At 39.0% G+C, this 25,262-nt stretch overlaps 1 protein-coding gene across 2 annotated transcripts in view; it reads right to left on the bottom strand.

The window, feature by feature from the left end:
- Nucleotides 1-11,767, bottom strand: part of LOC144964706 (transducin-like enhancer protein 4) — a 64,785-nt gene extending 53,018 nt beyond the window's left edge. For both annotated transcript variants that reach the window (XM_078899245.1, XM_078899246.1), the window contains exons 1-3: nucleotides 11,284-11,767; nucleotides 8,759-8,853; nucleotides 8,360-8,423 (exon numbers count right to left, since the gene is read on the bottom strand). In XM_078899245.1, the coding sequence (XP_078755371.1) occupies nucleotides 8,360-8,423; nucleotides 8,759-8,853; nucleotides 11,284-11,304 (180 nt within the window). In that variant the 5' untranslated portion in view covers nucleotides 11,305-11,767. The remainder of the gene's footprint in view (nucleotides 1-8,359; nucleotides 8,424-8,758; nucleotides 8,854-11,283) is intronic.
- Nucleotides 11,768-25,262: the final 13,495 nt, after the last annotated feature.

Raw genomic sequence — 25,262 nt, 5'->3', positions numbered from 1 at the left:
TGGAAACAACATTTTCAGAGGACAGTCAGTCGTGAAGGATTCCATTGGAAGGAACAATGAAAGAGTAACGCCCGGAAACAGTGGGCTGCATTCAAGAACCTCTCTGCCCTACAAGGCATGGAAGAACGTGTCCCTTCATGTAGTGGAAAGAAAAAAAAAGCATTGCCCAATGACAAGCTTTACGAGGGACTACGTATCAATCCTGAGAGTAGGGAATGGGTTCCAAGAATGGGCCGCCAAAATTCCTGCTGAAAGTGAAACCATACGATACTATTACTACACTATATTGGCCTGAAAACTCTGCATATCTGTAGATAATTAAAGCGCCGCAGAGCACGATTAACGTGGATGTTTAGGCGCTATATTAATTCATTATTCACTACTACTATTTACTAATTAAGACAACCACCAACTTTAAGAAGAAGAAAATAGCCTTTAACCCGACACATCCTATAAGATTTGTTTTAACTCGGGGGAAAAGTCTTTAACCCAACATGCCTCATAACAGGCTTATTAATCAAGACGGAGGAACAATCTTTAACCCATTATGCGTATTAAAGACTTTTTATAAAGTTGGCGGTTACCTTCAGCCTATTGTAAAATCAATACAGGCAAAATAAAAGAAAAAGGGTGCCTAGTCAATGTACGGAATCAGTGACTGAACCTTGCACGAACACCAGCCACGTCAAAGGTAACGGTTATCAAACGAGCTGATAGGAATATAAACATGACAACCTTTCCAGGCTGTTGACGTGGTAAACATGCCGGCTATATGTAAATAAAAGCACCCAAGGAGCAGAGGGCTGTGAAGTTCACATAAAGCAACAGCAACAGCGATGTGGCGTCGTGCATGCATTGATGCCATCGACAGCAATTTTACCATGACAAAAGCCCGGCTCTGCATTCACGCCGTCAATTCCATTCTAGATCATCAAAGATAATAATTACATGATAAAATGCACAAACAGATCATATCAAATATCAATTATAATTCAGACAAGCCTGCATTAGGTCATAACCTAAGATCGTCTCGGGCATAACACGAGGCAACCATCGCACACTATACCATGCAGTATAATATTCTACTCAATTGTAAAATATTGCCGGAAAGCACTTTGCTAAAAGCTATCTTCATATCAAAAGGGTAGAAAGCAATTGCTAGTCTATTTATAGGATTGCCAATTCAGGAAGCAACAATTTACTGAACTTTTATGCAAACACATAGACCGACCCTTTTCTGAGTGCTGAACTCCAGTAAAAAGACCTTATTTACAAACTTTTTTTCTGCTTAGCAGGTGATTGAAAATATACTGAGAGTTTATAACAACTGAATTCCGTAAATATACGGAAAGTTGGCAACCCAGTATTTAACGCTATAGAAACATGGATAAACCCCGGCTTATAAGGCATTACGTCTCTCTAAGGACTGTTTTTTAAAATTAATTTAACACTAAACGCTTAAAACTCCTTACAAAAGGTAGGAGACCAGACATGTTTTAAAACTTAGCTATCAAAAGAGAATTACAAAATTGGGAACGCTGACGAAATAAACACAGACAATGGAACACAATGTCACAGTAGTAACACATTCTCCGACAACCGACGAAAATAACTGGAATGGTAAATAACAGTGGCATACAAGAATACCCCCCCCCCCCCCCCTCATTTAAACGCAATGCGGACGGTAAGGTACACCTTGGAAAAGCAGAATGAAACCCACACCGGAGTCCCAACAGAATCAAGAGGAGGAAAGAGGTTGGAGGTGTTTGGAGTTATGCGTAATAAAATAGTCCTTAATCAAGGCTTCTCAAGTCACAACAGTATGATTCCACGAAACAAATTTCCATCCCATACCGCAGAAGTCGCCAAACAGGTGTCATTCCCGTTGCATTCAGTCAACATCAGTGAGCGATCATTTCCATATATTACTAATCCACGCCAGTGTCAAATGTACAAAGTGCCTTACCCAAGGAAAACTCACGCAATTCCACATCAACTAGAAAGCAATTTAAAGAATCCAGCAGAACTACTTAATCACCCCTAGTAAAAAGATACGACATACTTCACTCAGTCAAGGGAGGTCACCCGTGACGAAAACGACTAAAGCAACAATATCCGCATGCCTATTTAAGAGGACAGAACTACGAAGCGTGAAGGCCTCTATTCACCCCCCCCCCCCCCCCCCCCCCCATCGCCCAGTGGCGGCCCATGCATACAATCTGGAACGACAATGTACACCAATAAACACACAACATTCGAGATCTATGTATCTATACACACACACTTCATGCGTTAAGTTGTGTAGACCAATATTTACTTCTGTCTACAAAATCCGTACGACAAACACTGACAGTGGAGACTTGTGCTGACCAAAATGTCGCCTTTACCCTCTATCGGCCAGATTGATATGTACGGCAACAGAAATTCTCTCAAAATATCATATTATACTATCTGGTTCACTAAGAGAACAGCATGCTGCAATTGCGATGGGAAACGATCCCAGTAAAGTCCGAGTCGCATCGCTGTCACTGCTCTCTTGGAGATAATGATACTCTCGGCCTCACGCAGTGTACAATCAAAAGGCTAAACATACAGATTCGCGAATTACAGACATCGCAATTCAAACGGGAACAGGCCTGCACCACCAAGCACGGAATACATCTTTTTAAATCTACAGATCTATGCTCTGCATTAATTTACAGATGGCAGTTAAAAATAAAACATGCAAAATGTCGTGCAAACCGTAACTTAACGTGACAGTGAGCGTACAGAAAGTGATTATAGATGCAGCCGACATACAACATCAGTACCGCGACGATAATCATCAGGAAATTGAAAAGAAATGGCGTCGATAATGCACACGCTTAGATTAGACATGCACATAACCAAAACACATTTTTAAAAAAAGAAGACATGAACGGTAACTCCTGTCGCCTTTATTATCTTAATCAATACAAAGCTATAAGAAAAGACTAATGAGGCGTGCGTTCTCATCTAAACCCACGCGACCATTCATTACACGAGCAGAAGACGAAAAAGAACTCAGCCTCATAAACAGTTTTAAAAGACCCAGTCCACCTTATCCATCCACTATCGACGATTCCTTCCCCGGTCTCGCGAGATCAAGAATCGAAACGAGACTTGAGACATGAACAGAATCAGAGAAAGTATAAACATCGCAGAATGATTCGTGGTGCCATGGATAAGACGACGGGAGAGAAAAAGAAAGATAGAAAAGTTGAGCAAACCTGACATATTCTATAAATCCGAATTAAATTAAATGAAAAAAAAAACCCATTAAATTCAAAGGCCATTTTTTAATTCACTGTTGAGTAAAATTGCAATACTTTTAAAACACAGTCTCCAACACTTTGGTTAAAAAATTCGAATTAAAAAAATAAATAAATAAAGTTCTGGTGAAAGTTGGCGAGAAGAGAAACCCCTCGTCATGTTAAAAAAAAATAATTAAGAATTAAAATATAAAACTTCGAAACTCGGGACAAGATATGAATCAAAATGCGACACCAATAAAATCGACATCTCTGAAAAGACAATGATCAACTCTCATTAACCATGCATATTTAAAGTTGTACGTTGAAAATATCTAAAGAAATGGAGATAAGCGTGGACGGAGTGAATAACAATTTTAAAAGAAAATTAACCGAGGCTAAAAGTATAATACAGATTAACTTTCGACCACGGAATCTCTGGCCCAAGAGCACACTATATATGAACCATATATATATTTTCCTGCAGTGGGCAAATTGTTTTATTTACAAACTGAAACTCAGTCACGCAATGTATGTTTTTGTTATTCGAGTAAGAATTTGAACCAGACTGTCTTAAAAGTGCGACGCTTATGTCTGCTATATCGTAAATTGAAGGAAGGGGGGAAAAAAGAAAGAAAGAAAAGAAAAACAAAACAAAATACAAAACGCATAATATTGTTTTTCCCTTTGGCTATGAAAAAAATTCTTGAAACGGTGTAACAAAAGTTTCAAACCCAAGATGTCAACAACAATAATAATAATAATAATAATAATAATAATAATAATAATAATAATAATAATAATAATAATAATAATAATAATAATAATAATAATAATAATAATAATAATAATAATCAGTAGTAAGATGTACCATTACTTGATGTCTTGAGAGCCCGAGACTGTTTAATAAAAGACAAGTTTTCTGGCCAAAACTATTTTTCTTTTAATCAATTTATCAAGAGAAGTACAGTAAGCTGATGAAATTGTGTTGTAATGCTGGCCTTCCTAGCCTCATGCTACACGAATGTAAGCAGCTGATGGCGAGGGTGTGAGTACCATCAGTATAGGCCGCGCGTGCACTCACTGGTACTAGAGTAGGAAGTGAATGGAAGCGGCGGTAGTATGCTGGCAGTAGACATGGCATAATGTGTCCACGTGTATGTGTGTCTTGTGCGTGCGTGTGTGAGAGAGAGCGCATCCTCGAGTATAAAAAAGGGAATATAATTTAAGCCCCTTATACTTATACAGTTATGTAAATTTACAATGGGCGTACCCATTAACATTAGCGACAGATTTGTAAATATAACACACTCAATAAGTACGTAGGAGAAGAAGAAAAAAAAATTAGCACACATACACATCTATAGAACTCGATCTCTCGCTTCTCTATCACCATGATTATACGTCTGTACACACCATGAGCGCGTCTGTGCGATAAATAAATACAAAGATCCAAGCAGGACCAAGCCTCTCAAACTCTTGACATTAGAAAGGGACCAGAAAATAAGACGTTAATGAATGGGCGCAGAATTGATGAGAATAATTGAAGAAGAGGGGGTGAGGATGAACCAGAACGAGAGAGAGAGAGAGAGGGGGGGGGAGAGAGAGAGGGGGGGGAGAGAGAGGGAGAGAGAGAGAGAGAGAGAGAGAGAGAGAGAGAGAGAGAGAGAGAGAGAGAGAGAGAGAGAGAGAGAGAGAATCTAGAAGTCAAAAATTACCCAGGAATTATTACATGAATAAAACTCTCCACCTCATCGCAAATACTAACCCCCCCCCCCCCCCCCCCCCCCTTTCCAACGTGCCCCGCCCACCATTTATTCCAGACACTTAAGACACAGATCGTAGCCACCGTGATATTCAGTATCACATAGTCTATTAAAGTAGATGATACTGCTACGCACAGAGACGCATGAACAGAAACCATAAGAAGACCTTGATGGTGGAAACGATACCAATCGACAAATTTACTGTTCAATAATATAAAAAAGACAACGGGGTTGGAGATCAAGCATCTTGCAAAATGTTTATACTGTAAGGACCGATTTTACTTCTCTCCTAGTACAAATTGGTTAGATCTGCAATCAAGTCACAATGGGAATGCGACTCATCGATTGTGTCCCTTAGTTGTGTCCAATCGTAGCCGTCCTAAACTCATAGCCTGAGCCTGCTACTTCCCATAACGTAACGTTAAAATATACGGCGACATCCAACAGAGTAAAGTGAGCAGAGAGTTGTAGCGTGGCCATCGTTATCTTTGTTGTTTGTTTGTTTTTAGGTGTTTAACGGCGCTTTCGACACTATTTAGGTCATTTAAGCGCCCGTTTCTGTCCTTCATCAATCTTTTATCGGCCCCGAGGGGCCACAGCTGATCAAAACGTGTACTGTTGTAATAAAATCTTTATAAAATCATAATAGTTACATGTTTGTTAAGTAAAAATATATATTTACAATTTCTGCAGGAGTTCACATTCCTGCAGATACTTTAAAATCGTTATCTTTAGCCTGACACGAGAACCCCTGAAGACATAGTTTGACGTCATTTTTTAAAGGTTTTTGCACCATCTAGTGAGTTGTCGTTAGTAGAGCTCAGGGAAACAAGTGATTCCATCGGTTGACCTATAGATAGTAAGCAGATGACGTCACTCAGGCCTTTGTTATTGTTTTTGCCATCCGCGTTTGTGAGTTGTTCTCACTAAACTGTATTAACCAGACTATAAAAGTTCATGGTTACACAGAGTTTGTTGGTCCGTTATACTTCCGGATGGCACTGTTGTGAACTCCTTGGCCAAGCGCATCCTATCTATAGACAGTATGCGCGTGGCTAAGAAGCTAATAACATTGCCATCCGGAAGTAGAACGGACCAACACACAAAACTGTGTGTATCCATGAACGGTTATAGTCAGGTTAATACAGTTCAGTGAGCATTACTCATAAACGCGGATGGCAAAAAACAATAACAATGACCTGAGTGACGTCATCGTCGAACTATCTATAAGTTAACAATGGCTACGGTTGTAGTCAATAATTCGACCAATGGGATCACTACACCGCACTCTGAAAAACATGTATTTCATTTTTGACCAGACAAGCGTCCTTCAAATGAATGGGGACGAGTTTTCTGGCCAATATTTTAAAATGCGTGTTTGCATGGGGCAGCAAAGATACATTGAGCAATACCTTCAGTTCATTTTAGGGATCGTCTGGTATTGTGAAATAAAAAATCAGGCCATGAATTTACAAAGGCTACAGGCCAACAAGTGAAAGCTACAATATGGACAATTCACATATCAGCAACATAACGATGGGATTGAAGAGTACTACGAGTTCAACAACCTCACAATCAATTTTTACTTGGATAAAGATTAATGGATTGAAGCAAGGAAACTATGCATTTACTCACTAACTACAAAAATAGGAGAAATTTATCAAAACGACCGCCACCAAATCAAAATATAGATCTAGTCATAAAACTAAAGCAGAAACAAAATGTCCACATTACCATCTTCATCAAATCAAGGAGAATTATCTGCTCGCCACACAGCACATGCAGTCAAACACGATCACACAAGTGATAATCAAATAATCCAATAGACAAATAAGACTCAACACACACAAGCACAACTTGAAAAATGCTTTGATGCATGAGAAGTTTACAAGGATAAAAATCATATGATGTAAAAATAAATAGCTGGCTTATCAGGATTTAAAATAAATTTGAATAGGAACATTAATGCAGCAATATCCTACAGCCTACATTCAAACATACATAACCATATTCAAATAAAGCAAAAGGGGAAATACTATTAAACAGCATACAGCTGTCACTTGATACAAGTATAAGGATCCGCAATATTAATATAAAATTGTCGGGTTTCAACCTTTTGAAGGTGACTATACTAATCAATATCTTTCAAATTATAATTGCCACTGGTGTAAATAATACACACAATGATGCCAAGCCCAATAAATTGATCCAAAAGTACATCTATACACACACACACACATTATAAACATTTAAACCCACGACTAAACAATAAGACGAAAGTGCTGATCAGAAATGAATGATTATCTAAAGCTATGATGAACAGCGTGCTCGAACCCCAGAAAATCTGCTTACTGATCGACGCACTCTATCTTCATTAAAAAATAAAGCCGACATCAAAATTGCTCCACTGCACTCTATTTTTTAAAAATAGTTCGACAAAAATATCTTGAGGGGGTTCGACGAAAATATCTTGAGGGGGCAGGAGAATCAGATAAACGGTCAACTATCTTACCCTCCCCTTCTCTCTACCTACTATGTCTTTTTAAATTTGCTTCTGTGGGTTGTGATGTAGAAGGGTTGTTTTCCTTTTACATCTTGTCTAGAATCTGATAGGCGGAGACCCAAAAAAAAAATTTCTTCCAGTTAGATTGTATATGGATTCCACAACTATGAGAGCAGCAAGAGTGATACTAGCTACACAGACTTCATCTTCCCTCATCTTTAAAACCCAAAACCGCTCTTTGGTAAAAACAGAACAAGACTGGAGGGAATTGTCGAGAGCAAAAGAAACAAAGGACTACATAGAATGTGGTCCCCGGGTATGACAGACTGGTCCGGGAAAACAGCAAATGGATCAGTGTGTATAACAGTTGACAGAGAAAAATATAAGAATCGCAAAAGAAAACAACCCTAATGTATTAATACAAAAATATAAATAAATAAATCAGCATGCAAAAGTTTTTAAAGAGCAGCATCACAATAATGGTTAAGTGATTAAACAAGTAGTTTTTACAAAATGAAGATTATGTAATTAACAGTTTAACAATAGGTACATTACATATTTGCAGGTTCGATAACAGTATGCAATTATGGGCTTGTTTTAACAATATTCAAACGAGCAATGTTTCACACTGATTTGAGATCATTTCCATTACAACAATGAAACAAACCATAATAACTTGCATTATCAGACCTGCAAAAAAGTACATGGTTTAACACCATCCTCTCAGTGAAATTGACTTGAGACAAAACAAAATGTCTTCTTGTTGAAACGATTTCAGGAGCAGAAAGGAGAAGAAGCAGAGGATATTAAAAGTCACATACCATGACGTAGTGTCGCTGCATCTCAGTTTTCTCCTGTGCTAATTTTTCGCATTCCATTTTCAATCTAAAGGATAAAAATTGAGAAAAATAACAAATGGAGAATCGAAAAGAAAAAAAAAATCAATAACATATAATGGTTATTCAAACAACTCAGCCTTCGTTAATATATACAAAAGGCAGTATAATCTACATTTCCAATATACAAGTATCGTCTAGTATTAAAAATGCTAACGCATTAACCCTTGTTTTGTCTATGAGATGATTCATATTGTACTTGACAGAGACTCAACTCACAAATAACATTAAATAAAACTGCACCTCGCAAATTCACTTTTCTCTGAATAAAGTAAAAACAAACATCTACCCAAGGAATTCAAAGTGGTATCCCCAAATACTTACGTGTGATACTGTGCTTGCAGAAAACTAAATTCTTCTTTAATGCGATCACATGACTCAGCAACAGTAAATTTGAAGGGCTGGCCTGGTTGAGGGCCCTGTGGGGGAAAAAAACAAAATCAATTAAGTATCAATAAGCTTCAGTTCTTTGCTTATTTACATTGCAAATTACTAGAAATTCTACAAAGATTATAGGTGTAATCCATGAAACAAAAATATAAACTTGAGCTTTTATTGTAGGACACTATCCGCTAAACCTGCCCAAAACACTACACAACAACACTTGACATGTCAGACAAAACATGACGTCTGTTAGGCGATATTACACTTTTTCTAAGAGACAAAGCTGGTAACGACCAAGTTCTCAATTTACACTTGAGCATTGAGAATATGAATAAAGAGCCTTTTCCAAGGACTCACTTATGTGCCGTTCAGAATGGGACTCCAACCCAGAATCTTCCAAGCCAAAGGCAAGTGGCATACCACACAAACAATTAGAAATCGTCTGAGTGCAAGTCCCAGAAGTGGGGCAATGAGTATCATCACATATGACACATTCAGTTCCAACAGCAATTTCTATGGCATCAAAGAATTTGATTTTACAAATGTGTATGTAAACAAAGCACAAGGTTCAGAGCCATAAGCCCATAAAAAATCATTCATACAGGAAGGGGAATGGCTTTTTTTACTTCTATTCCAAGGCTATACAGGAGTAACCAAGGCATAAGCAACCACAGTACAGCATCACAAATTGAGCTTAGGTGACTTGCTAGTCCATGGGGTCCTGATAATGATAGCTCAGTTCAGAGAGCTCTTGTTTTACATGCAAAGGGACCCATATTGATCTATGGCAAAGTCAAGATTTTTTTTTTTTACTGATCAACCCCCCCCCCCCCCCCCCCCCCCATCCTCCCCTCTATCAAAGCAATAATTGGGTAGCTTGGTCTGTTAGATCTGGCAGCAAGTACTTGCAATAGACTAGCATGCTTGCCAAAGAATAGCAAGTAATTGCTATTGTTCGTTTCGTGCTATGACAAACTTCAGCACCTAATCTATTTATGTCAGAAGTGACTTACCCAAGGTTCCACAGCGCATTGGGAATCAAACTAAGGACCTCCTGGGAATGAAACACAGGCCAAACAACTATTGGCCCTCCCCCCCCCCCCCCCCCCCCCCCCACCCCTATCTGATAATCTGGTCCTAGCCAGAGATCTAGACATCAAGACAGCAGTAACAGCCGTGCAACTCAGGCTTTAAATTGAAGATAAAAAGATTGGATGTCAGGTGAGGCTAAACTTAAAAGAAACCCCATCCGAAATATGGTTGAGACTTAAGACAAATGAAGACTTCACTGTGGTATATTGAGAAAGAAACATTTTTTTCATAAACAGAACCATTCATCATTTATTTTTTTCTCATAAAAATTGATTGACATGAAGAAAAAAGTCTAAACATGTGAAAAACCTCTTTTCTAAAAGTATAGTCTAGCTTCAGTAGTGGATAATGACAGACTCACGACGTGTCAGTATTGTGTAGTAGTAGTAGTAGTAGTAGTAGTAGTAGTAGTAGTAGTAGTAGTAGTAGTAGTAGTAGTAGTAGTAGTAGAGTAGTAGTAGTAGTAGTAGTAGTAGTAGTAGTAGTAGTAGTAGTAGTAGTAGTAGTAGTAGTAGTAGTAGTAATAGTAGTTGTTGTCAAACATCCAATTCGTAAGTAAAAACTTGACTATAAGTTAAAGGATCCGATTCCGATAAGTTAAAGTGTAAGTGCTGTGACCAGCAATCAATAGATCCTTGGAACCGTATGATTGTGATATCAGAAAACCAAAGCTAAAATATAGAAGTAGAAGAGAAGATCTGTAATACTTCACACTCATACTCATACCTAAACTACTTCTGCCTGACTAGCTGGGTCGTGGATAAATCAATCATTGACAAGGACTGACTAGACGTCTGTGACTGTGTGTTTGAGTTTGAGTTTGAAAAGTTGGAGCTAATTACTATAGAAATAGAACTAGAACATAGATAATAGACGTCTATATTAATTCCTCCAAGGTAACAGTGACAGTAGTGACCATAGAATGGTCGACTTTTAAAAGTAAAGGGTACACGTTTGAAATATAAAATAAATGAATAGAATAAGAAGCAGAAGCTGCTGCAGACAACCAAAACTCAAGACCCTTGATTGAATTTGAATCCTTCCATGAAAATGGAAGTTTGTTTGGGGTCAGAGTCAGAATGGAGAAATGGAAAGGTGGGGTTATAAGTAGGTACCTGACTAAATTTAGTAACACAATTAAAAGCTGAGCTCTATTAATACATAATAATTATGTGATTACCTTGGTGAAATATGTGTTACAAAAAAAAAAAAAGACATTCAACCCTCCCCCGCAGGTACCATGATATCCCCCTCTACTCCATGCTATGATTCAGTGATAGCCTACACAGGCAACGAAATCTACCGACAAGGGAGAACGCTTCGAAAACAGGTCGAGGCTTCATAGCAAAGAGAAAATAAAATTGCAAACTCACCGGATGTCGATTGGGATACATGTCTGAGGCAAGTGAAACGATTATTTAACCACGATAAAACAATTGTAGAATAAAATATTAACTCGTCTTTCCAATGATTATCCACGCAAGAAATAACACAAAGCCATTTTTACCCCTCGCCTTCCCATCGGCCTTGAAATTCCGCTTTCACAAGAACACAAGCACACGAGGCAGAGAAATTATCCCGCCAAGACACGCCGAGGAAGAACGAGCTGGGGTAGAAAACAGCTCACAAAATCCAGCTGAAATAAGTAATTCCAAATACGAAATTGAACGTGGAATACTCCAATTTCGAATATAAAATATAAAATCAATAACAAACAACACAATCTTCAATAATATTCCGATCAGACGTGGTCGTGCATAACATAAGAAAAAGTGATCCGTGGGAACGAGGGCCCTGTCGCCTACTACACTTTGCACTACTTTGCACACCGACTAGCCCTACAACATTACTAGCGTCAAATAGTTTCCTTGCAAAGCGTGTGTGTGTGTCTGTCTGTGTGAGGAAGAAAAAGAGAGAGCGAACGAACACAGTCGTTTTATCAGCGCCCTGATTGGCTACATTTAGCAAACATCATTGAGAAGGGTAAACACGTGGGCTCATTACTTATGTGCGAATATTGACCAATCAGTGGTGTTGAGCTTCGAAAGCGTGAAATTTCACTCCTTGAGCGGTGATTGTCTGACAATGACATGAAGAGCTGTGTGACAAGCCACGCCTTGACAATTTAGTAAACATTGCCTCAATATCGATTCATTCACAAAAAACGAACATGGCTTTTTTCTTATCTTTTCTACGTTATTGTTTTTGGGTTGTTTTTTTTCTCCCCACTGATAGCATAGAGTGGATTGCCGTTGTAGAGATCTGTGCGGATATTGTTTTTTTAGTTATTGCTATTACTTGTTACTTATTACTTCCTCCTAAACCAAGTTCATAGTTGACATAGTTCGTTTAGAGCATAGTACCGCTGTGCTGTTTTGGTTCAGTCCTCAGACTACTGTGTTATCTGTGGTTCAGTCCGAGGTGTACTTCTTTCAAGGTCTGATAACCCATCTTGTTGTTGGCTCATTGATGTATTGGAATCCCAAGCTAACGCGAAATATTGTCCACTACAACAATGGTAAATCAAGCCCAGACCTGCACCGTCAGTTTAGTCGTTAGTGGAAATAATTTTACAGAAAATGGGTAGAATCGACTGATCAGAAAAACCAAAATGCTATGGGTTTATTATTGCAATGGAAATACACTCAAACTGATGTTAACCAATGTCCATTACAACAATGTTGAATTAAGCCTAGAGACGCTTTCGGCTATCGGGCCTAAAATAATGACGTGTTTTTGAGAGTGGAACATGTAATCAAACCAAAACTTCGTGTAGTAAAACAGACGGGTGTTGGGAATGAAAAAATGTTATTAGCTAGATATTTGTAATGCCTCAAAAGGAGGCAGGAAGTGCATAGGGAGGTGTAATAATTAGAGAAAAACAATATGGGGTGGGGAAAAGGTGGTAATTAGTTAAACGTCAGCAGAAAGACCGAACATGTTACTATCAGTCGCCCATCGATTAATGCGAGTCAGTTGGTCAGCGATAAAGGAAGTATTTAGCGAGCAAATATTCATTACATTACCTCATTGAATCATGACGTTAGTCATTACAATAAGCTCATAGTATGCGCTTATTTTACGAAAGAGATTAAATTTTAATTTCTAATAGAAGAAAAGACAGCGTCTGATCCAGCCCGCTGTCCATCCGGCAGTGATTGTGGAGCCGGATTTATCAGATATGGCAGAAAGTTATTTGCGACAGTCTATCGTCTTATCCAAAAGGCTACAGCAATTTGTCTCTTTAACGTAGCCAAAAAAAATTATGCGAACTCTAGCTTTGCAGGTAGTAAGGCTCTGAAGAATCACTTTTCTTCAGTAGGTACGGTTCAGTAACATTTTGCCTTTACTAGAAAGTACGTAAAATATATTACATTGACATTACTTAGCAGGTTCGATCCTCAAAACGTGCACACCTGAGTACACACTCAAGTTTCATGCCCTCGCCTACTGATCATTTCCCAAAGCCACTAACTTCGATCGGTTAAATACTATGTCAGGTAACATACTTATCATTATTACACAAGAAGCGTAAGCTAAATATATCTGAATACCACCGTAATTAATTTAAGACCGTTTAGCGTAAAATGTCATGCGAGCATGTGTTATGAACGCTGTATGCAATATGCAGTATCGTTTCGCTCTCACCAGTTCATCAAATACTACTGTGTCAATCATGAACAAAAATAGGCGGAATTATAAAGGAAAAGGCGGGGTCAAGTTTGTGATGGACAGAAAGATGAACATATTATAATGAGGCAACGTGGTGGTTTAGTGAACTTGTGATAATGGGCGATCTGTGTACATTGGGATCTCTGAAAACATTATAATTTATTGTTTACAAAACAGGAGATGAGGAAGCTATGTGGGCCATGTCGCTCTCTCAAGTGCTCGATTGGGAAATGGAAAAATGTTAAAGAAGATCGGTCGCTCGCTTCGATTAGAAACAAAAGTCAACCTGAGATTTGGCTTTGAGCGCCTGCAGATTTTATTCTGGTTATTGTTGTCTTGATAAATTACCAACTTTTATTGATATGTGTGCATGTCTGTGTATGTGTGTGTGTGTGTGTGTGTGTGTGTGAACGAGAGTGTGTGTGTGGGTGGGTGGGGGAGGGGACGTGTGTGTGTTGTGGGGTTGTGTGTGTGAGAGAGAGAGAGAGAGAGAAGGGGGGAGGGATATACATACTTGCATTCAATCTTCTCCATCGAATATTCAAAAGAGAGGTAGTATTGGTGTCCGATGGAAAGGGTTGAAGTGAAAGGGATTAGGATCGAAACAATTTAAAGTGAGGAGAGTGTGACACATAACAGAATGCTATTGGGGGAGGGGGGGGGGGGGGTACAGAAAAAGGAGGGGGGGGGGGGGTGGCTGTGAGATCATGGCATTAATGCCACACAGGCACCCAGGTGATTGATAGTGAAAGTGCAAGAGACATAAATACACACTGTATATCGAGGGCCGATTTCCATTGCGTGCTATGCAGTGATTAGCTTTGATGAACGGCCATAAACAGGCGTTGTGGCGTGCACCAGACCTACGAATGGTTGCACACCAAACAATATTGAAATTCACATCAAGATGAAACCGCAATTATACAGAATTGCACCATTTCTCTTCTAATTAACAGGGAATTATTTAATATTATAATCCAACATATCTGACCGGTAAGCAGAAGGTCTGAAGGTTCGATCCCCAGTCGAGGTAGACTGATTTTCTAGGATTTTTTTCATGTTTTTTTTTTTTTTTTTGCTTTGTCTATCACCATTTCATGCACACTTGTTCAGATCTTTTCTGACTCCGGTGCCTGCTCCCTCAGACTATACTATACTACGTTAATGGCTACACACAGTTTTGTATGTTGGTATGTTTAATTTGTCTGGCGGAGGTTGTGATTATTTTACTCAAACGCATAACATCATTATAGTATTCAAAGTCGTGCTTTCCTACAAAGACAGTTCAGCAGTTACAATTGTTTTAAATGCTTTCACCACGACCTAAAACGAACGAATTTTCCGAGTTTAACCAAATTCAACATAATATTTATTTTTATGACATCCTTAAAGGAGCATATAAATAATTTTGACATGCAATGGATTATGGACAACGCGCTTGGCCAATCAGACGGTGTAGAGATAGTATGCGCTTGGCTAAGAAGCTCATAACATTGCCATCCGGAAGTATAACGGACCAACACACAAAACTGTGTGTATCCATGAACGTATATACTTGGGTTAACACAATTCAGTGAGCATTACTCATAAATGCGGATGGCAAAAAAACAATAACAAAGACCTGAGTGACGTCATCTTCGAACTATCTATAGTACTAGTACTGACTCCATGGCATAACCGACTTTAGTAGGTACTGCGAGTACTTTTTTTTTTTTACATATATATATATATATATATATATATATATATATATATATATATATATATATATATATATAGAATGCGCTTGGCCAAGGAGTTCACAACATTGCCATCCGGAAGTATAACGGACCAACACACAAACTCTGTGTAACCATGAACTTTTATAGTCTGGTTAATACAGTTTAGTCATCATATCTTGTCGCGCCAGTGAGTCAGCCAGTCCCGGGCAGTCTGGTTGCATTCCCTCCGGTCAGCATTGGTGCAGTGAGGTCCCAGCGAGCATTCAGACAGGATGTGGTCCATGGTCTGTCTGGGGTGACCGCATGGGCATTCAGTGCCCGGTGAGATTTTCCATTTAAAGAGGTTGGTGGCGGTGTTTCCCACCTTTGCTCTAGCTCTGTTCAACGCCACCTATTCTTTCCTCTTGAGGTCTGTGCCTGCTGGGAGCTTTTCTGTTGGGGGCTGGAGGGCATCGTTTGCTGTCTTGTCCCATTCTACCCATTTGTCCAGGCGGAAGAATGCTGAGTGGTCTGGGTGAAGGCTCTCTACTGTGAGGAAGCTTTTCCTTGATTTGAGCCTGCTTTTGGGGCAATTGTGGTCATGAAGGGGGTGTCTCTGGTCCATTTCCTGTTTGTATTTTTGTATTTGGGCATGAGTTTCCCTCCGGATGTGTGGTGGGGCTATTCCTGCTGCACGGTAGACCAGTGGTAATGGTGTTGCTCTCAGCTGGCCCGTTATGATCCGGCAGGCGTTGTTGAGCTCGGGGTCTAGCTTGGAGGCATGGCATGATCGGGCCCATACAGTTGAGCAGTACTCCGCAGTTGAGTAGCTGAGGGCCAATGCTGTGGTCCTTAGAGTTTTAGGGTCAGTTCCCCAGTTCATGTTTGCCAGCTTTCCAAGGAGGGCATTACGCGTGGACACTTTTGCCTTGGTCTTCCTCACGTGTTCTCTGAAGGACAGAGTCCGATCAAGCGTCACTCCGAGGTACACTGGGTAGTAGTTGTACTCTAATGTCTGGCCATTCCACTTGATGTTAAGTTTTTTGTGGGCTTGGTGGTTGTTGAGGTGAAATGCACACACTTGTGGTTTCCCTGGGTTGGCGTTCAGCGAGTTTTTAGTGTAGTACTAACTTTGTAAGGGTGTCTAGGGCATTTGTCAATCTGCTCTCGATTGGTTGGAAGGACACATCCTGTGTTGCGAGGCATAGGTCATCAGCATATATGAATCGGCGGATATTTGGGAACTCAGGCTGATCATTTGTATATATGTTGAAAAGTGTTGGAGCCAGCACTGATCCTTGGGAAGACCATTCTTCTGGGTGCGCCACCTGCTCTTCCGGCCATCCATTTCAACAAAGAAGCGCCTGTTTTCGAGAAGTGACTGGATAATATTTACAATTTTCTTATTCTTTATCATTTTAGCCACTTTGAGGAGTAGGATCTTGTGATTCACTGTGTCATAGTCTGCAGTGAGGTCGACGAAGACTGTGCCAGTGACCTGTTTTGTCTCAAACCCATCTTCTATGAATTGTGTAAGGTTTAGAAGTTGACCACATGTTGACCGACTTCTACAGTTTAGTGAGAACAACTCACAAACGCGGATGGCAAAAACAATAACAAAGGCCTGAGTGACGCCATCTGCATACTATCTTATATATATGGAACAAAAGTGTGATATAACAAAAACTGGTTTCAATCTCATTGACAGTGTGTAAAACCACTCTTTTTGGAGGACTGGATACATACTTTGTGACGGTTGTCAATATAGACAATCCATCCTCGCTCTATTATACGCCCCGTAATCCTGAGAATCTGCCCTATTGAGCCCATAATTGCATATTAATTTATTATTATAAGACTTTTAAAATATGTACTCATGAGGTATCGGCCTTTAAAGATTAAATCATTTAGTGATATTGATAGGAACTTGGTAGGCAGTTTATCAAGTTGGCTGACTGTTATTAAGTTTGCTGCCCGTCATCAATCGATGTTTACATTTGGACAGCATGCATTATAATATTATGATTTTTGTTTTGTGGGTTTTTTTTTTTTTTTTTTTTTTTTTGCAATAGTTGATAGCAGTGGTGGCTAGATAAGTGCAATGGTGGATTCTCTCATAGCCACACGGATTGTGCCGTACTATTCGGGTCCAGGATTCAACTCTCACTCACCACGAAAGTCTTTATCATCTACTGTTGTCTTAATGACTTTACTCCATCTACTTTTTATTAAATCTATTATTATCAATGAATGACAATACTGAGATCTAATGTTAAAGCGCCAATTACAAATTTTGGACAGAGAAATTTTACTTCATTTATCCGATAGACCAAAGTGACAATTTTTTGTTTAAAAAATTAAATTTTTTTAAACAAACCCCCCCCCCCCCCTAAAACAATCTAAAACCTGAGATTTTAAAGAAGTATGCGAGCGAAGCCTTCATAACCTCACTAGAAAAGCCTGCCACTGACTAAAAAAATATGTTACTGTAAGGGCGCCCGAACACCAAACTGTGAGTTTTATTTTTTTTTTTACAAGTCATTGGACTCGTGTGTAAATGACTAACTACTCACCACAACTCACTTTTCACTTTCTTTTGGTGATTGTCGATGAATATTGTAAACGTTTAGGGAATTGGACTCAATAGGCTGATGTCATGTCCACCCAGCAACGAGCAGCTTAGGTCTAAACAAAGAAAATCGGTACTTTTTATTCTTCATGCTGGCTAGAACTTTTTTTAATGTCATGTGATCAGAATGTATAAAAGTCAAAATATGGTCAGATTTATAATGTTTTTCTCCTCTGATACCTACACTTTTATGCTCGTCGGAGAAGTATTTCAAAAGAGTGTTCGACATTGTTCCGATAGTTTAGAACTGTTACTAAGTTACTATTCGTCATTACGAGGGAAGTGACGTCACGACTGTTTAACCCTATTTATTGTCAGACGATAAATTACCGAAGGCTACTATTGTGCGTTTATATCTGGCAAGTGATTCAAATAATCATCACCGATCACTTCCGGTGTGGAATGACTGACGTCATGGCTGATAAAAAGATTTAAAAAGAAAAAAAAAGGCATTTGACTCCGATGACAACAAACACGAATCTGTAATGATTGCTCTTGTTGTTTTGTTGTCTGGAAAAGCAAATAAGGGGAGATCACTCAATCTACATCTCATTTCCATTCATTACATCGAAGTCAATATTAAATTACAGTTGAATTTTCCTTATCCATCATCACTGCAAAGTTATCTCGCCATGTTTCCTCTACGAGAATAAGGTGAGGTGAGGCGAGGTCGTATCCACCCACCACTCTCTTTCCCTTGTCCATCGCTAGTGTTCTAACGACAATGTCCCAGCCAGTATTAACATTAATTAACCCTTTGGAATAATGAACTTATCGCTGAGTTTACCCAGATTTATGTAGCGTGGATGGAACAGATAGTAAGAAAGGGTTACTTGCTACCCTTTAGATAAGACCTTGGGATGTTAAAAACTGCCTTCTACCGAGTCTAACTGAGACCCACCAACCTTATCATCTGCCAAAATTTATAAGCAGCGGGGTGAGAAGGCAAGATTGGAACAGAAGAGAAAAAGAAAGACATGTATGATTACTGCTTGCGAGTGCTTCTTACTTTGAAATTTCGAGTATTTTAGCATCAACAGTTATGCCTAGTTCTCATATCACACTGAAAAATATGGAATTGTAGAACACGCGCATGTGGGGATATATATATATATATTATATAATATATATATATATATATATATATATATATATATATATATATATAGATTTTCTGAAAATGTAGTGCTAGATAAAAATATTAACAAATGGAAGACAAGATTTTCCCTTGGGAAGCATATCATTGGCGGTGATTATTATCTAATATTTGTCTATCTGATTTGTCTGGCACTGTATCATACCCAACTGTTCAAATTTTATCAAAGAAACCCACTTTACGCATTGTCAACTTCCTACACCTCCCCCCCCCCCCCCCCCCCCCCCCCTCACCACCGCCTTTTTCTAATTCACGCAGGAATGTATCTTTCATTTATTTATTCCTTTTATCCATAGGCCACAATAACGCTACTTCAACTCAAACATGAGTTGACAAAGGCACACAAAGAGCCCCACCCATACAGAAAGGGCTCAACGATCGCCTCTAGGGCTCTCGAAACCAACAAGATAAATATTGCGCCAAATAATGTTTGTTCTCAAGTTGGTGAGTCAATATTTGTAGAGCTGCCGGGGAGAGATTGAGTCAACAACAGGATTACCAGATTGGTTTCTGTAAAAATGCCAAACGAATTATATTATATAGTTTGTTTGCAAATAAACGACAAATAAATTAAATTTCATTTTGCCACAATTAAAAAAGAAAGAAAGAAAAGTAAATAACAATCAATGATAAGCGAACAATACAAATATTTATTTTCAAAATAAGTTTTGCCTTTGGTATAAATGCTCTATTTTGCTTGTGTTTTTTTTTTAATCAACTTATTTAGCCTTTTGTAGGTAACTTTGGTAAAATTTGTGTTCATTTGCCATTTATAAACTATATAGAAAACGCTTTACTATCCGGAAGAAGAAAAGCCAACTTAATTTATTTTAAAACCATTTTTAAAAAAATGAAAATTGGATTTTGCGTGAAAAATGCCAAACAGACATGCCTGGTCAAACAATCTCGTATCAAAGCCAGGACGTATTTTCAAAGCCTTCTTGAACACACATTGGTCAATAGCGCCTAGTAAACATGCCGATTAGCTCTGACAACAGCGCCAACAACACACTGTGTGTCGTCATCAGCTGTGTGCAGCAACACATTCTCTCAGCCAACAGTTTTGTCCCATGAAATAGACAAAAGGGGCATGAGCTAAAACAAATAAGCGTATGCATTTGTACACCACAATTCATCAAATCGGCCATAATACGAAACTAAATTTTCAACTCCTACAGTAAGTAGTTTTGGAGTCCTCTACTTTGTCGGGTGACTTTCTTTTTGTTTTGTTTTGTTTGTTTTGGGGTTTTTTACTTGCATTTAATTTTTATTGTAATGGCTCGTAACAACAATCCTTGGAACTGGGTTGACATCGGGGTCCCAGACTCTGTACTGTCGTACTATGGAGAGAAAAAAAACCCACAAATAAAAACAAAACAAAACAAGAATTACACAGCTGGGCCACAAAACGTCTCTCGACTTGTCAAAAAGTATAAAACCTGGGAATTGCGCCTGTTGTGGGAACAGTCTGAAAAAGGAGGAGCATGTCGTTCAAGATTGCATTTTGTCATTGTCACAAGGATGGCCGAACATTTCAGGCTAGTTCATGACGAATGAGGAAAGAATTTGCTGATTGGATGGATTATTATAACATTGTTGTTGTCTAACCATCATCATGCACCAGAAGCTGTGGCTGCATTTGATCGACTGAACAACTTTAAGGACTAAAAACAAACAAAACAAGAATGATTGTCAATGATGAATGGTGATTGAAATAACTCGTGTTTATAACACTCATGAATGAGAACTGAATGCCTCAACGGTAGGCAGGGAAGGCGAATAACATTGGCAGGACCAACATGAGCTAAGCAAGCGAACCCATGACCAAGTATATAAGTCTAGAGGAACCTTGATGTCTGATCTCTCCCTATATTCCAATGGAGACAACAGAAGAAGCCAATTCAGCACCATGCATTTATATTCGGCCTTCAATCTGGATGCCTATCCAACACTACGGTACATTCATTCTTATTCCATCCCCTCTAGCCACACCCAAGCCAATTTCATTTCTGACATTTCTGCCAGGGCCAGTCTTTCTATCTTTAAATACATTCATCACAAACTTATTAATGAGTTCGATAATAAACTGTGTAATTATAGGTATTACATTTCCTTAGTTACGATATTATCTACCATTCAAAAACAATAAACATATAAATAAATAAACGGGGAACAGGAGCAAGACTGTACCAGAGAACGTATGTAAGCCCTCTGATAGCACGTACCTCTCCTGTAAATAGAAAATCTGAAGTTCAATTTCTAGTTTAAGAAGGCTGATGTAATTGGGATGATGTTTCATTTTGTATATTTTGTTCTATCTGCTATGTCTGGCAATGATTCAAACACGGATTTTCATGTTTTTATTTAAGGACGAGTTCATGCTGAGGTATTGAGATTCAAAGAAGAGTGGAGTAAAATAACACAATATCCCAATCACAAACTAAATACACACAATGTTGCACTCTTACAAAACAACATTTAAATTATGGCTAGAGAGGGTATACGTCATATCGACATATTATTGATACGACATCCCAACTTGTTTAAAAGGCTTATCTTGTATAAATCGGGTCTCTGATTCAGTGGTCATCTTCATTTATCATTAAACGAAATATTTTTTTTTCCTGGCGAAATTTAGAAAACTGATGTTTAGTCAGTATACAGAGTACTGAACACTGAACGCTATTAATCCTAATAATGTTAGCACTGATTCCCCGTGGAGCGTCTAATACACCTCCAACCCCTTAAATTTTTCTTATCCCCTCTCCCCACCCTTACTGCTACCCAGCTCTACAGCAGCTATCACCACATTACAAACATAATCATCCGGTGCAAAATAAAGAAAGGTTTGAAGACTTAGATGACACCAATACCCCCTCACTTCATATCTTGTTGTTACCAACATAAGTGCCTGCTCCACTCACTTTTCTGAATTAAAAATTCACCCCATACACCGGAGCATACTCAATGTCTCAATCGTTTCTATGTTATATGTTTGTGTTGAGAATATTGGCTATTAAGCTTAACTGCTGGTCAAAATACTTCGCGATGGTGGTGGGCGAACGAATCGGCGGTCCCAGAAGTGGGTGAGAGAGGGATCTAGAAATGACTTGGGTTTGAAACGAATATTTTTGTGTTCGTGGATAGCTCACACGGTAGAGCCACGCTCTCACCTGCCAGGCGGAGTTGTCGTACCAATAAGGTCGCAGGTTCAAACCCCACCACCGCCGCGAAAATTTTTTATTCTCTATTGTCTTCTGGCACTTTTCTACTCACTTCATATCTTGTTGTTACCAACATAAGTGCCTGCTCCACTCACTTTTCTGAATTAAAAATTCACCCCATACACCGGAGCATACTCAATGTCTCAATCGTTTCTATGTTATATGTTTGTGTTGAGAATATTGGCTATTAAGCTTAACTGCTGGTCAAAATACTTCGCGATGGTGGTGGGCGAACGAATCGGCGGTCCCAGAAGTGGGTGAGAGAGGATCTAGAAATGACTTGGGTTTGAAACGAATATTTTTGTGTTCGTGGATAGCTCACACGGTAGAGCCACGCTCTCACCTGCCAGGCGGAGTTGTCGTACCAATAAGGTCGCAGGTTCAAACCCCACCACCGCCGCGAAAATTTTTTATTCTCTATTGTCTTCTGGCACTTTTCTACTCACTTCATATCTTGTTGTTACCAACATAAGTGCCTGCTCCACTCACTTTTCTGAATTAAAAATTCACCCCATACACCGGAGCATACTCAATGTCTCAATCGTTTCTATGTTATATGTTTGTGTTGAGAATATTGGCTATTAAGCTTAACTGCTGGTCAAAATACTTCGCGATGGTGGTGGGCGAACGAATCGGCGGTCCCAGAAGTGGGTGAGAGAGGGATCTAGAAATGACTTGGGTTTGAAACGAATATTTTTGTGTTCGTGGATAGCTCACACGGTAGAGCCACGCTCTCACCTGCCAGGCGGAGTTGTCGTACCAATAAGGTCGCAGGTTCAAACCCCACCACCGCCGCGAAAATTTTTTATTCTCTATTGTCTTCTGGCACTTTTCTACTCACTTCATATCTTGTTGTTACCAACATAAGTGCCTGCTCCACTCACTTTTCTGAATTAAAAATTCACCCCATACACCGGAGCATACTCAATGTCTCAATCGTTTCTATGTTATATGTTTGTGTTGAGAATATTGGCTATTAAGCTTAACTGCTGGTCAAAATACTTCGCGATGGTGGTGGGCGAACGAATCGGCGGTCCCAGAAGTGGGTGAGAGAGGGATCTAGAAATGACTTGGGTTTGAAACGAATATTTTTGTGTTCGTGGATAGCTCACACGGTAGAGCCACGCTCTCACCTGCCAGGCGGAGTTGTCGTACCAATAAGGTCGCAGGTTCAAACCCCACCACCGCCGCGAAAATTTTTTATTCTCTATTGTCTTCTGGCACTTTTCTACTCACTTCATATCTTGTTGTTACCCCCAAGAGGGTAATCTGTATTTGAGCTCCCCCCCCCCCCCCCCCCCCCCATTTCCACCTCTCTCTCCCCTCCAATTCTCCACAATCCCCTAATGTCACCCACCCGCCATTCGTTCATCATTCCCCGAGAGACCCACAAAGTTTGCTCCGGGGCAAAGAGCAGAAAGCAGGAATAGGAGCCAGAATTGGTGATTACTAGGGTGAGGGTTAATTCTAATATTACAACTAATATAACAGATATTTAACTTGAGATTATTTGAAAAGTCGATTCAATGTTGAATCACATCACCATAAACTTTGATACACTGTCATTGTAATCAAATAATATGTTAGGAACTGACAATTTGATACGATGTGATTTTCATCCGATTTGTTGAAGATCAGGTTTGAAAAATAAACATACCAAAAAAAAAAAAAAAGAAAAAGACAAACAATTACCAAACCAAACACACACACACACACACACACACACACACACACACACACACAGAGAGAGAGAGAGAGAGAGAGAGAGAGAGAGAGAGATATATATATATATATATATATATATATATATATATATATATATATATATATATATATATACACAAACACACAAACAAACCAAAAACATACCAAAACATTAAAAAAAAAAATAAAAAATTAAAAACAACAAATACAGCAAACAAAACCACAGCGATGGCAAAAATACTGAAAATAGAAAATCGATTCGGGCCTTCTTCATGAGAGTTGTGTTCAACTCCTGACTGATTTTTAAAAATACGCCATTGGTGTCGATATTATTATGTTCCCCCTTTGAAGACTGACTCAGCAGTGGGTCCGCCGTTTGAATTTGTTTTTAAAAATTCGTTTAATTAAATCGGTACTCTCTCTCTCTCTCTCTCTCTCTCTCTCTCTCTCTCTCTCTCTCTCTCTCTCTCTCTCTCTCTCTCGATGTTGAAACAACGTTCATTTTGTTAAGATTAAGATTGTTACTATCTCTCTTTACAGGCTTAAACTCACAATACCCTTATTGTTACCAATACACCGATGTAATTAATTGTATGTTTTAGTTCTTTCTTATTTTGTCCCTAAGGCTATCTATCTATCTACTACGCCCGTCGCCTTTACTCATTCACCCCTTTCTATTGTTGTTTAAATGACGTATTATGTACTCCATTCTCTCATTGGCTGACGTGCAATAGTGATAAATATAGACTGAGGCTGTCGTGCACTAACAAAATATTTTGTTTATAAAAACTTATTTTTAATTTTGGCCAATGTTTTAGACAAGTTAAATGTCGATCAAGTACGACAACTCCCAGCTTGTATAATAAATGTCTGAAAATCTTCAACTTCAAAAGAAATCTCCTATTTAAAATGTTTCATCGACCGGTCGGATACTTAATCAATCGATATTTGACGTTAATAAATTTTGGCCAAAATGAAACAAAGGGCGGATCGTCACTGCATGGCATTTCTTGGTCAAAGGGAAATAACCAACACATAGCTAAAATGACATTTTAATTTTTATTGTGGCGTCATGGCCGAATGGTCACCACATGGCCGTCGAATGGCCTCACGGTGTGTCTGCCCAGTTTGTTATTGTATGCTGGTGTGTTTATCCCCTGTGGATTACGGTAGGGGGAGCTGGTGATAAAACCCGCATTACCGGATTATCGCCCTTAGGTCTTATGGCAGCCATTATTGGTTGTTATTATGACTGGATAGAGAGGTG

This window comes from Berghia stephanieae, chromosome 2, assembly GCF_034508935.2.
Source record: "Berghia stephanieae isolate SIO BIC M18660-M18661 chromosome 2, UCSD_Bste_1.3, whole genome shotgun sequence".
Taxonomy (NCBI): domain Eukaryota; kingdom Metazoa; phylum Mollusca; class Gastropoda; order Nudibranchia; family Aeolidiidae; genus Berghia; species Berghia stephanieae.
This window is presented reverse-complemented; position numbering and strand designations above follow the sequence as displayed.